The sequence below is a fragment of the Protopterus annectens genome, chromosome 12.part0 (genome assembly GCF_019279795.1).
Source record: "Protopterus annectens isolate FY-2018-M chromosome 12.part0, PAN1.0, whole genome shotgun sequence".
Taxonomy (NCBI): Eukaryota; Metazoa; Chordata; order Ceratodontiformes; family Protopteridae; genus Protopterus; species Protopterus annectens.
Window position 1 is genome coordinate 737,970,727 of NC_056746.1, and position 12,552 is coordinate 737,983,278.

Consider the following 12,552-nt stretch of genomic DNA (forward strand, 5'->3'; position numbering starts at 1 on the left):
TGATTTATGCTTTATTACTGGAAGTTTCTATGGCATACTGGCATTGTGTTTGTCTGTACCAAGTTGTTTTAGTATAATAGTATGGTCTATTTGCATAGCTGCACCTTGTTAACTAATGTTGTTCATGTATATGTGTTGTGTGTAGACAGCTCATACTGGTGTCTAATTATTTCTATATAATTGTGCTGTTACTGGTGGATAGAATCACATTAGAAACCCAGGACAGAGTGCTGCTCGCTATATTTTTATATGTGACTGTGCATACCTGTCAGCTGAGGTTCCTTCTCACTGATGTGTTTTTCCAATTGGCTCAGTATCTGCATATACTAGTAGTTGATTCAAGACATATTGTCCTGTATGCAGTAGCTATTTGCTCAATTTGTTTTTGTAATCTTTATAATATATCTTTACCACCTCAAAAATGCTTACTCCTCTCTGTACTCTTCTTTTCTAGACCTGACACCACTCTAAGTATTCAGCTGCTGTGCCACCTTTATCTTGTATCCAACCGGTGGATACATCGTTGTAAGAAAAGTGCAGTCTGGGTCTGAGCTGTCTGCAAACACAAACAGCCAAAGTTAACTTTGAATATATGTCTACCTGTTTGAGCTAATATTCATTATCACCTGGAGAGCACTCTGCTTTGGCTTGTAAGCACCCCCCCCCACACACACACACACACACATTCATCTTCCAGTTTCTCTTTTATTCTCTTCTGTTAGCAAATAGTATCCATAACTGATCAAATACTGTGTATTTCTTAATTTAAATTGAGATCACAGTAGCCTACTGATACATGTTATCCTGTTTTTCCACCTAAGAAATGACTTACGGCTTCAGAGCAGTCCTTGGTCAATTCTGATTGTTTCTTAAATACAAACTTGTCTTTGCTTGGATCTTGGCTCATTAGCAGCAGTACAAAAGAACTGCCTGCTCACACCCTTGTTCTCCCCCTTCCCTGTTTATTACCTTAAGCCAATCCCAGAGTTAATAAATATTACCTGTGGCAGGCATCATTTTTAAAACTATAACCACCCTTTGAGCACTTTATGCTCAGCCTGCCATAAAACTTACTAAAACTGCTTGAACTGGGGCACAGCTAACTGATAGTTCGTGGAAATACAGGGTACCTACGTGAGTCTCCACATTTACTATCATATGTTCTTATATCAGTTTACTCTGTTACCCGATTGTTTCCAGCCCCCTCGTAAGAGCAGCTAACAGGTCTCTGCCCGCTTTGCTTCCCACCCTGCCCCCATTTCCCACCCGCCCCCCAGTGGTCCTACCTTTATTACACACGCATACCCCTCCCATCTTTCCAACAGCCAACCACAGCACTAAACCCAACACTGCCTCCTCCATCTTCCCACTACTATCCCTCCTCCTTAGCTAAGATTTATAAGCATACCATACCTATGCTCACTGCATGCACTCTCCTTGCATATCTTACATCCTGTAGAAGGAAAAAGGCTAGCTGGTAAAATATAGTAACTTCTGCACAGCTCGAACAGAGTATATCACACGTATAGCCAACACTAGTGTTCCACCAAAATTCAGGCTAAATCCACTTGTAATGATAAAAACGAATCTTTTATTGAAAATAAGGTTTAGCGCTTTCATCTGTTAAAAATCAGACTTCCTCAGAACCAAAATGGAGTACTTCCAGTTCACATTTAAATAACCTTTTTGGCGCCAAAATTCAAAAGGAAATGGAGCTCTTAAAGAGACATAGTCATAATAACTCCATATATACATACTACTATGCTAAAAACAGTTAAGCATTTCAACAGATCCAGTGTGCTGATATAAAAAATGACAATATAAATATAATGACAATGTAAATAAATAAAAATGATTATGGTAAATAAAATAAAATACACTCTGCACATACTAACTTCATCTTAAAACATACTCCAAATATATGTAATAGTGAAATGGTAAAACTTGCATGACTAGTGCTCATAAATTGTAACAAGTCAACAAGAATCAAAATACAATGGCAACATCCACGATATATCTATGCCATGATTGTATATAAAACAGCATCCAACATTAAAAAATTATTGGAGAAAGCTTCTAAACAAAAAACTGTACATAATACAAAGCTGTCGATGGGAACTAGAAAATGCGGTACATGCAGACAATGTTATGCCATAAATGAGGTAGGCAATATTAAGTTAGGAGATATCAACAAGACTAACATTAAATGCAAAGCAGGAAATTGTAGCACCAAACAAGTCGTATATATTGCTACATGTTATGCCTGCAACGCATTCTATATAGGCAAAACAGAGCCCTTAGGAAATGAGTATATGAACATATTTATAAGATAAAGATTTATAAGATACAGATTAAAGACAATAACAATGCACTTTATAAACACATATCAATATATGGTGAATCACATGGTTTTAAATTTGCCATTATAGATCACATAGAAGTACTTGCTTATGAGGGAAATTGGAAAGCACTTTTAGCCATGAAAGAAAATAAGTGGCAAATTTTGACAGATGCCATTAGGTCACCTGGCATGAATGAAAATATAAGTATTAAACCATTTTTAATCATGGCATAGAAATATCATGGATGTTGCCATTGTATTTTGATTCTTGTTGACTTGTTACAATTTATGAGCACTAGTCATGCAAGTTTTACCATTTCACTATTACATATATTTGGAGTATGTTTTAAGATGAAGTTAGTAAGTGCAGAGTGTATTTTATTTTATTTACCATAATCATTTTTATTTATTTACATTGTCATCATATTTATATTGTCATTTTTTTATATCAGCACACTGGATCTGTTGTAATGCTTAGCTGTTTTTAGCACAGTAGAATGTATACATGGAGTTACCATGACTATGTCTCTTTAAGAGCTCCATTTTCTTTTGAATTTTTGGCGCCAAAAAGATTATTTAAATGTGAACTGGAAGTACTCCATTTTGGTTCTGAAGAAGTCTGATTTTTAACAGATGAAAGCGCTAAACCTTATTTTCAATAAAATATTTGTTTTTATCATTACGAGTGGATTTAGCCTGAATTTTGGTGGAACACTAGTGTTGGCTATACGTGTGTTATACTCTGTTCGAGCTGTGCAGAAGTTACTATATTTTTACCAGCTAGCCTTTTTCCTTCTACAGTCGGTTTCTGGTGTTGGTTGGTTCCGTTGCTTTATATCTTGCATCCTACCAAAACTCCATCATTCCTCCACTCAACCACTACCACAGTACTACTACTCACACTACCAATCATGTCTCACCCTCACTCAGCTCCCCCCGCACCAACTCAAGAACCATCCCTATGCACCCCCACATATGCTATCAACTATATTACTCAAACAAAAAGCATCCCTACAACTTAACATAGTAACCCTCCCACCATACCTAATACCCACAGAGCACAATCATAAACTTTCCCTAATAAATTAATAACCTCATGCATATCAAAACTAGCCCTAAGTGGAGACATTCACCCCAACCCTATCCCCGCCATCTCCAACCCCACTACTCATAATCAGACTAGAAACCACAACTTCTCCCAAATCACAGCCATTAGAAAGCCAAGTGACCTCCTTCTACTAAGCCTAAATATTGGAAGTATATCCAACAAGGTCCATGAACTCCATGCCACCATAGACTTGTACTCCCCAGATATAGTCATCCTGACAGAAACCTGGCTAAAACCTCACATTACCAGTGAGCAAGTCATTCCTGCCAGTTATGGTATACTAAGAGTAGACCGACTAAACAAGAAAGGAGACGGTATATTTATAATATTTAAACAGCATCTGAACATCCATATCTTAAAATCATCAGCTCCACAAACAGGCAATAAAGAAATAATATAGACCAACTTCAAAATAAACAAAATAAAACCATCAACATAATTGGATGCTACTTCCCACCTGGCCAAAACATCCCTCCACTAGAAAACCTCCTCTGCTGGACTACCCACCATCTCCCCCAAGAAACTATAATTTTAGGTGATTTCAATATTAACTGGCAATCTTGTTCTGGTAACCATCCAACCCATCATCTAAACCTTCATGGCTTCACCCAACTAGTCCAGTTGCCAGCCAGGATAAATAAAAACTCCAGCAAGCACACTACCCTGGATTGGATACTAGTCAGTAAGAGCCCCCAGTCATATATAGCAGGCTGCTTATCAGATAACCTCAGTGATCACTCCCCATTCTTACTCAAACACCTATACCAAGTTAAACCTGTCATCTACTGTCAAATATGTAAAAAAACTAAACTTTAACCCACTCACATTCATCTCATCCCTCAAAGAATGTAACTGGCATCCTCTAAAGTACCTCAGTCTTGATGACGCAGTTGAATTTTTTAATACTACTTTCCTGAGCATCCTTAATTACCATGTCCCATAAGACTTTCCAGAACCAAAGCACAACCCTCCCCATGGCTACAGAAAACCACTAATTCAGAAATGAAAAACAGGTATAAAGCCTGGGAGCACTGGCGCAAAACCAAAACCCCCTCAACAAGACAGAAATTCCTAGAACTATGCAATAGAGTCAAAAAGCTAATAAAACAGGACAAATTCCAATAATACCAGTCTGCCCTAGACTCCTCCCAACACAACCCCAAACAATTCTGGTCTTCCATAAACTCCATTCTCCACCCAGGTAAACTCAGTACCCCTCCTCCTAACATCCCTCACTCCTCCGAAAATATTGCTGCCTCATTAAACACACACTTCACCCAAACCATACTATCACTAGCTAGACAACACAACCCCCTCCACTCCAACCCACACCTTCAACTAGTAATCTCCCCACTGTCTTCTCTTTTTTCTCCTGTTCCTACCTCCAACATCCAACATAAAAAAAACTCTTAACTAAACTCAAGCCCACCAAATTAGCAGCAGACAACCTCCCAAGTGTATACCTACAAATCACAGCTGATGCTCTAGCAGTATCCAGTATCCATCTTGATTAACCGAACTCTGTCAGAAAGTTACATTCCCACACTGTGGAAAGTATCACATATAATTCCCCTCCACAAAGGCGGCCCCTCCACAGAACTAACCAATTACTGCCCCATAGCTATTCTATCTCCACTCTCCAAAATACTAGAGAGATGCATTCACTCTCAGGTCTCAGACTACCTCCTTACTAACAACCTCCTTTCCAATACTCAACATGGTTTCCGAACAAACTATAGCACCAACACTGCCTTTCTCTCCTTTACTAACACTATCCTTCAGCATAAAAACAATGGCTATCTCTCCTCTGCTACTTTCCTAGACATATCTAAAGCATTCAACACGGTCCCACACAAACAGCTCATCTCTGTCCTCAATAACCTATCCTTTTCTCAGTCAGTCACCAACTGGTTTCAGAGTTACCTGTCTGACCACCAACAATCCGTTGTATGGCAAAACTACCTGTCTCTATAGAGGTTCCCTAAGGATCCATCCTTGGACCCCTACTCTTCTCTATTTTCACCAATAATCTAGCCTTTGCCACCAAACATGGCACACCCATACAATATACAAATGACTCAACCATCATCTTCTCAGCCCAGTCCCTACCCAAACTGCAAAAAGTCACACAGGAAGCCTTTTCCTCTGTTGAAACTTGGTTATCCGATGCCCAATTAATACTCAACCCAAACAAAACTAAACTACTCATCTTCCAACCCACCAAACATACTCAAAACAACTCTCACTTTAACATCACAGCAAAAATCAACACCACTATACACACAACAGAACACACCAAATTTCTAGGAGTTGAAATAGACAATAAACAAATTTGACATTGACAATATCCATGACCATAAAAAAGTCCACAAAAAACTAGGAGAGTTATACAGAAATAAGCAACTTCTCACCAAAGCAGCAAAGATTTCAGTAGCAAATTCCCACCTTATCTCCACCCTACTTTATGCCTCCCCAATATATACCAACCTAAGGCAATGTGATCTAAACAAGCTCGAGACCTGCTACAACAAAATCGCCAGATTCACCACAGGGTGCATCCTACTGTAGTCACCACAGTCTCTCCCTTGCTGAACTGAGCTGTCTTGAACTCCCTCACCTCCTTCAATGGTATCAACTCGCACTCGCCCACAAACTAGTAATTCATTCACTAAAAGTCCCATCCCTCCAGAATCTACTCCAGCCCTATCGTACCACCAGACCACTAAGATCCAGCAACAAAAGTCACTTACAGGTCACTAAAGCCAATAACTTTGCTGGAGAAGCACTATTCTTCTTGCGCCATAGCCAAATTATGGAACTTCCTTCCACCCACAATTACCTCTGTACCATCATGCACCCACTTTAAAACTTTACTAAAAGCGCACCTAAAAACATGCTGGCTATGCCCTTGCAACTCCCCTTCTAATATCACCCACCCCATCCACCCACTACCTTTCTTTCCATCCCAATAACTACCTTGATTATAGCAAGCTCGGATGCTCATAAGCCTAGCTACTTATTATACAGCAGGAACTTCTTATTGTAACAATTGTTAATGTCTGTTATGTACTTCGCAGATGATAAAGATTCTAGTTGTCTACTGATGTACTATGTTCTTCATCTGTAGCTATGTTGATCAAATTGTTAATTGCTATGTAAATCCAATGTAACTATTGTCTGTATATTTTAACTGTAGAACTTTTCTCCCTGGGCCTCCGCTGAAAACCGACCTGCGTCCAGTCGGACACTCCTGGTCAACAAATGTAAATAAATAAATAAAACACATTGAAATTCTAAAATGTAGTAATAAAAACAAAAACTGTGTAACCTACTTTCAATAAAACATAATGAATACTATCAAAAATGTTCTCTGTAACTAAATCCTGCACTGTGGCTTGTTTTCTACATGCTGTTTGCAGTTTCTACACTGTGTGTTGGATTTTTTGTCCATACTAAAGTTGGCTGTGTAAAACAATAAAGAGAGAGAAAATTTATTTTGGTTTTCCAGTGCCACTTTTATGTATGTCCTCAGTCTGTGATCTCTGAATGCTTTGTAGTGCATAACAATGTGTTGCAATCATATGGTTACAGTTTTTTGGTGGTGACTGTTCCTATTAGTTTTTGATCTTCTTGCACCTAAATCTTTGAGAAATTCAAGCATATACTAAAAGCATAATTTCTGCTGAAATGATCAGAACCACCGCTTAAATCTACTGTGTCTGACAGGGCCGCCATACTTGGCACCCAACCAGAAGTGTGATTCAAAGACCAGCCTTAAAAGAAGCAGGTCTCTTTGTAAGGTCCAGGCTGCTGACAAGCCAAGTTGCTGTATATTAAGTATGAGACTGAAGCAGGATTTGGTGGTGTGTTGGTGCTGGTCCTGCATTTATTTCATGAATTTGATAAATGGCTGTATGCCAACACACAGAGCCATGGTGATAGGCATGGCTGTATACCAACACACAGAGCCATGGTGATGGGCATGTTTGTATGCCAACACATAGAGCCATGGTGATAGGCATGGCTGTATACCAACACACAGAGCCATTGTGATGGGCATGGCTGTATGCCAACACACAGAGCCATGGTGATAGGCATGGCTGTATGCCAACACACAGAGCCATGGTGATAGGCATGGCTGTATGCCAACACAGAGCCATGGTGATAGGCATGGCTGTATGCCAACACACATGTATAGAACCGAGCATGTCATCTCCCTGTTGTATTTGATGCAGGATGAGGGACTGTGCATCTGAAATAAGTACCATCCCATAGGAAATAGGAAAAGTACTTTATTTTGTTTTATTTTACATTTGTTTACTGGGGTACTAATACACTGATCACAACTGACCATTTGCAGATACAATGTAGGTGATGTAATCCAATGGCAACAGTGGGATACTGGAAAAACAGTGGTACAAATACTGTTATCTTTACCTTAACCCTGTGCCCACTGCATATCCTCATAACTTCACCCATTGAAGGTACAAGCGGGCACCAGCTCAAAGAAGTACCAAAGCTTCTAGTCATAATCTAGTCACCATTGTCACAGTCAGGGCTTTATTCATCTCTGACTGCATGCTAGCAGTACATGCTATTGTTGAGTCAAATTACTTTGTCTTTTTTTTTAAATTATCCACTCTTTTCCAAGAAAAGTTTTTATGTATTCTTAAGAGTACTTTACATAATTTGTGTATGCTCACTTATACTTGCAGATCCTGTTAGATCTGTTTTTTTTATTTATTTCATTCTAAGTAATTTTAGAATACTGTATTTGTATTTATAAGTACTCACCCTCTGTTTTTGAACATTTGCTGCTTCAGTCGTTTCAGTTTTCATATATTGTCTTTGCCAAATATCCTCCAACACATTAAGCTTCTTCTGCCCTTTTATTTCATTACCTCTAAAAGAAAAGGTTGTTTTAACAGTGCAAAGCTAACCCCATTAATTTTCCCAAGTTTTTTCTTGCCCAGATAAACTCTGAGAACAATGTTTGCATTTTTGTGATCCTTCTATCTCAGTACTTTATAATGTAGTGCATTAAGTTGCAGAACTTGTAAAATGAACATCTTTCTGATACCTGTAATTCATCCATTTACTTGTAACGCATTTAGATGGCTAAAGTTCCTACATTTGGCAGCAGAAATATATGTAACCATACCATTGTTTGATCTGTTCTCATCAACTCATGTAGTTTTATTTGTTGGCCTCTTGCCTGGATCTTTGACTGAAAATGATCATCAGACCAGCCCACTTACTCTTTTAATAAATGGCAATTTAAATGTACCATTAAGACGATTTGTCTGTAGTTTTCTGTATAAGATTTAATTGTTGTATATTGGTACATGTAGGTATTTGTTGGCTTCCTTTGACACTATACCCCTGTTTCAGCATATTATGTTTCTGGTGTTTTACATGTTATCCTGTACTGTTGTGTATTTAAAACATATTAGAGAATGGGCGACTTATAGATTGCACCCTGATTGGAGAATGAATGTTCTCCAGCATGGTGTTAATCTACAGGTAATACCCACTGAAGAATGAGTCCGCCACTTCACAGTAGCATATCAAGCTGCCGTGGAGCTTAGACTAAAAAAAAAAACTAATGGCCACCACTATTTTATGCTCAGTAAGCAGCACATTCGCTGTTTAGCGAGTGTAAAATAAGAGAGTAAAATAAAAAGCATATATGGTTTGTGTTTGCGTGTGAGAATGTTTGCTTGTATGAAAGTAAGAGAGAGAGATGATAGAAAATAAATGAAACTGAAAAAAAATGAACTGAAGTAGTTAACTTCATTTGATCAGCAACCTGTGGGTATCTGATCCGTCCTCGGATCCGAGCCAGCAGCTTTCCAAGCTAAAAGATCCGAGCTCTCAGCTCCTCCCCTTACCAGTAATGCCCTGCCACCTCCCTCCAGTCCTCAGATCTCATTTGCCGCGGCTTCTGATAGCTTCTAGCGATGAGCTCTTGGCGTTGGGTGTAAGTTTAAAGAAACTTTAAAACTTTAAAACCTTTTTCTAAGTTCTCTTTTGTGTGTTGAGTGAGTGTAGTAGGCCCTTAGTTTCTGTCTATATACCTCTTATTTTTTTCCTTGTGGTAATTTAGTGTTTAAATTTAACTTTTTCCCTCCTCTTTACTGTGTGTGTGTGTGTGTGTGTGTGTGTGTGTGTGTGTGTGTGTGGGGAAGTGCGATGGCTGAAGGGCCTAAGGCCATTTTTTTCAAAATGCACTGAGTGTGGCCATAAGCTGTCCCCAGCGGATGGCCACACTCGGTGCGTTCTCTGCCTAGGGGTAGGCCACTTGTCTTCTGGCTGCCAAGTATGTGCGGCCTTCAACCCCTGGGCTTTGAGGGATAGGAGGAATAAGTTAATCCTGGCAGGCCTTTTGCCCGTGGATTCTTCTTTCTCCTCTCCCTCTAAGGCACCAGCCACAGCTGTCTTGCCTTCAGTTCCCCCTCCCCTGACTGGGACTCAACCTCCCTCTGTGACTCAGGGAGAGGGGGACTCTTCTTCTAGAGAGAAGAGGCACAAGGATAGGGAATGGCATAAAAGCCATAAGATGCGGGCAGAGTCTCATTTCTCTGCTCCATCAGCTAAGGTAGTTAGCCCTCCCATGAGGGTCTCTGGGTCTCCACCCTCTCGGCTCCGTTCCCCCCACTTTTCCCCGGAGCCGGAGGAGGAGTACCGGTCTCCCTCTAGGTCTTTGAGGCAGCCTTCCTGGCCTGCTTCTGCGACCTCTTCAAGGTCCACCAGAAGCATGTCTGACGCTGATTTGGACCGGATGATGCATCGATTCTTGCAGGCCCAGATGCAGATGGGGGTGCTCCTGCCCCCCCCTCCGGGGGGGAGCTCGACCCCTTTCTTTGCTCCAATTGTTCCTTCTCCGATTCGCTATCAGGTTTCTGAGTCTTTAGATCCGAGCCGTCGCAGACCCGGGGAGTCGACGGCGCTGACAGTGGTGGCTACTTCGCCAATGGGAGCCGAGCTTCGGAGCCGCAGGGGTGAGTGTGTCTTTGGCTCCATTCTGGTCGGAGCTCACTCCCGTTTTGGGTCCGATCGCATCGGCTCCGACACCGGTCCTTGCGTCAGAGCTGAGGGGGCTGCTCTCAGAGCTAGGGGAGAGTGGTTCGCCCTCTGCTTTTAACTTAGTGGAGAGGGTTTTGTCGAGAAGTCCCAGGTCCCCGGTCCGGGCTATGGATCCACCTGTCACTCCCGTGCATTTGGGCCTATCTTCCATTGTCCGGCCCCAGGGACAGCCTGCGTCGGCGCTCCAGTTGGTTCCCGTAGGGGAACAGGACCCGTTGGTGAGCCCTCCTTGGACAGTCCCTCTGAGGAGGTGCCTCGCAAACAAAAGTGCAAAAGGAGGCACATGGACCCCCCTGAGTCCCTCACAGAGGACACAGACTTAGAAGAAGGGAAGGTTTCCCAAGGTCACCCCCTGAAGACGTCTCCTTCAGAGACATTATGGAAATGCTACGCATCAGAGGGGGGTGGTCTGCCCAAAAACCTTCCTCCGATGAATCAGTGTTTCTGGAAGTGTTTGACACAGGCCCGTCTACCTCTTGGGTGCCCCCGGCTGATCGCTTGGTAGACTTGATTATTACTAGGGCTTGGAAGGAGCCAGATACCATGGAGCCAATCCCTCAAAGACCAGACAAAATACTCAGCCCCCCCCCCCTTCTGACATACAGGCATGGAATAAAGGGTCCCCAGTAGATGCCATGGTGGTGGCAGCTGCCACTAAGAAGGAACTAGCACAGGAATGTTCCTCGGTCCATCCTCCTGATAAGGAATCATGGACAATGGACCGTATTGGAAAGCAGATGTTTGCTTCAGCTACCTTTTCCATAAGGGCGCTGAATTACCTGGCACACGTCATCAGGCTCCAGCGGGACTTGATAAAGGAATACGCTGGAGCTCCCCCAGAGTCCATGGTGGCCGAGGACAAACGGACCTTCTCGGCTCGCATGGCCACTCTAACGTCAATTTCTAACACTTCCATGCGGCTCCTCTCCCATGCCACGGAGGGAGTGGCTGGAGCTAGCGGAGCGGGGGTCACCTTACAGCACCACGCCTAGCTTCGTCTTTGTGACTTTTCAGAACCCTTTAAGGCGTCCTTCGCGAACGCTCCCTTTGATGGTTCTACGCTCTTTGGCAAAACCGTCCACGACACGCTGCTCCAGAGCGAGAAAGACGGGAAGATGTTGTCTGCCGTTGGGATCCGCTTCTCTAATCCTCAAAGGTCCTTCTCAAGGAACCAGAGAGGACAGAAGAAGATGTGGTTCCGGAAGTCCCAGCAGTCCCATCCCGCTCCAGACACCTCATCCTTCAGAGGCAGAGGAGGACAAGGTGGACGGCGGCCCAGAGGCAGAGGGGGGGCCGAAGAATTTTGGGTTCAGAGAGCCTTTCTCAGACCGACCTGCGCAATAGCCCTGAGGGCTTGCGTGGCTGTCCCTCTCTGGAGGCAGTCGGGGAACATTTTTCGGAGCACCTACAAAGTTGGGAGTCCATTACTACAGATCGTTGGGTGCTCCGAATAATATCCAGAGGTTACTATATTCCCTTTCTGCATCTTCCCCCTTTAACGAAGTGCCTTCCCGATGTCCCACCCGATCAAAGGGAGGCGGCGGCTTCAGAAATTTTGAAGTTGCTAGAAAAACAGGCCATCCAGCACGTCCCCCTAGAGCAGTCCGGATTAGGCAATTACTCCAGGTTCTTTTTGGTGCCAAAAAAGACGGGGGACTTGAGGCCATTTCTGAATCTGTCATCTCTAAACCTGTTCATTGCCAAAGAGGAATTCCGGATGGTCACTCTGCAATCTATTCTCCCTCTCTTACAGGAGAACGTCTGGATGTGCTCCATAAACCTCCAGGATACGTACTACCATATTCTCATGGACAGACGGTCCAGGAGGTTTCTCCGCTTTCGGCTAGGAGCCAATCACTTTCAGTTCAGAGTTCTTCTGTTTGGCCTCACCACAGCCCCCAGGGTGTTCACCAAGGTCATGGCAGTTGTAGCAGCCCACCTGACACTTCAGGGAATTCAGGTCTTTCCATACCTGGACGATTGGCTCCTCACCGCCTCCACCATGCATCTGCTTTGC

The 12,552-nt window shown here is 42.6% G+C and overlaps 1 protein-coding gene across 4 annotated transcripts in view; it reads left to right on the plus strand.

Moving 5' to 3' along the window:
- Positions 1-12,552, plus strand: part of LOC122816784 (interleukin-4 receptor subunit alpha-like) — a 635,553-nt gene that overhangs the window by 563,103 nt on the left and 59,898 nt on the right. Inside the window, exon 10 of one of the 4 annotated variants that reach the window (XM_044089809.1) lies at positions 455-842. The exons of the other annotated variants lie outside the window; for them this stretch is intronic. Within the exon in view, the coding sequence (XP_043945744.1) occupies positions 455-551 (97 nt within the window). The 3' untranslated portion in view covers positions 552-842. Of the gene's footprint in view, positions 1-454; positions 843-12,552 lie in introns of those variants that run through there. 4 annotated transcript variants of the gene reach the window in all.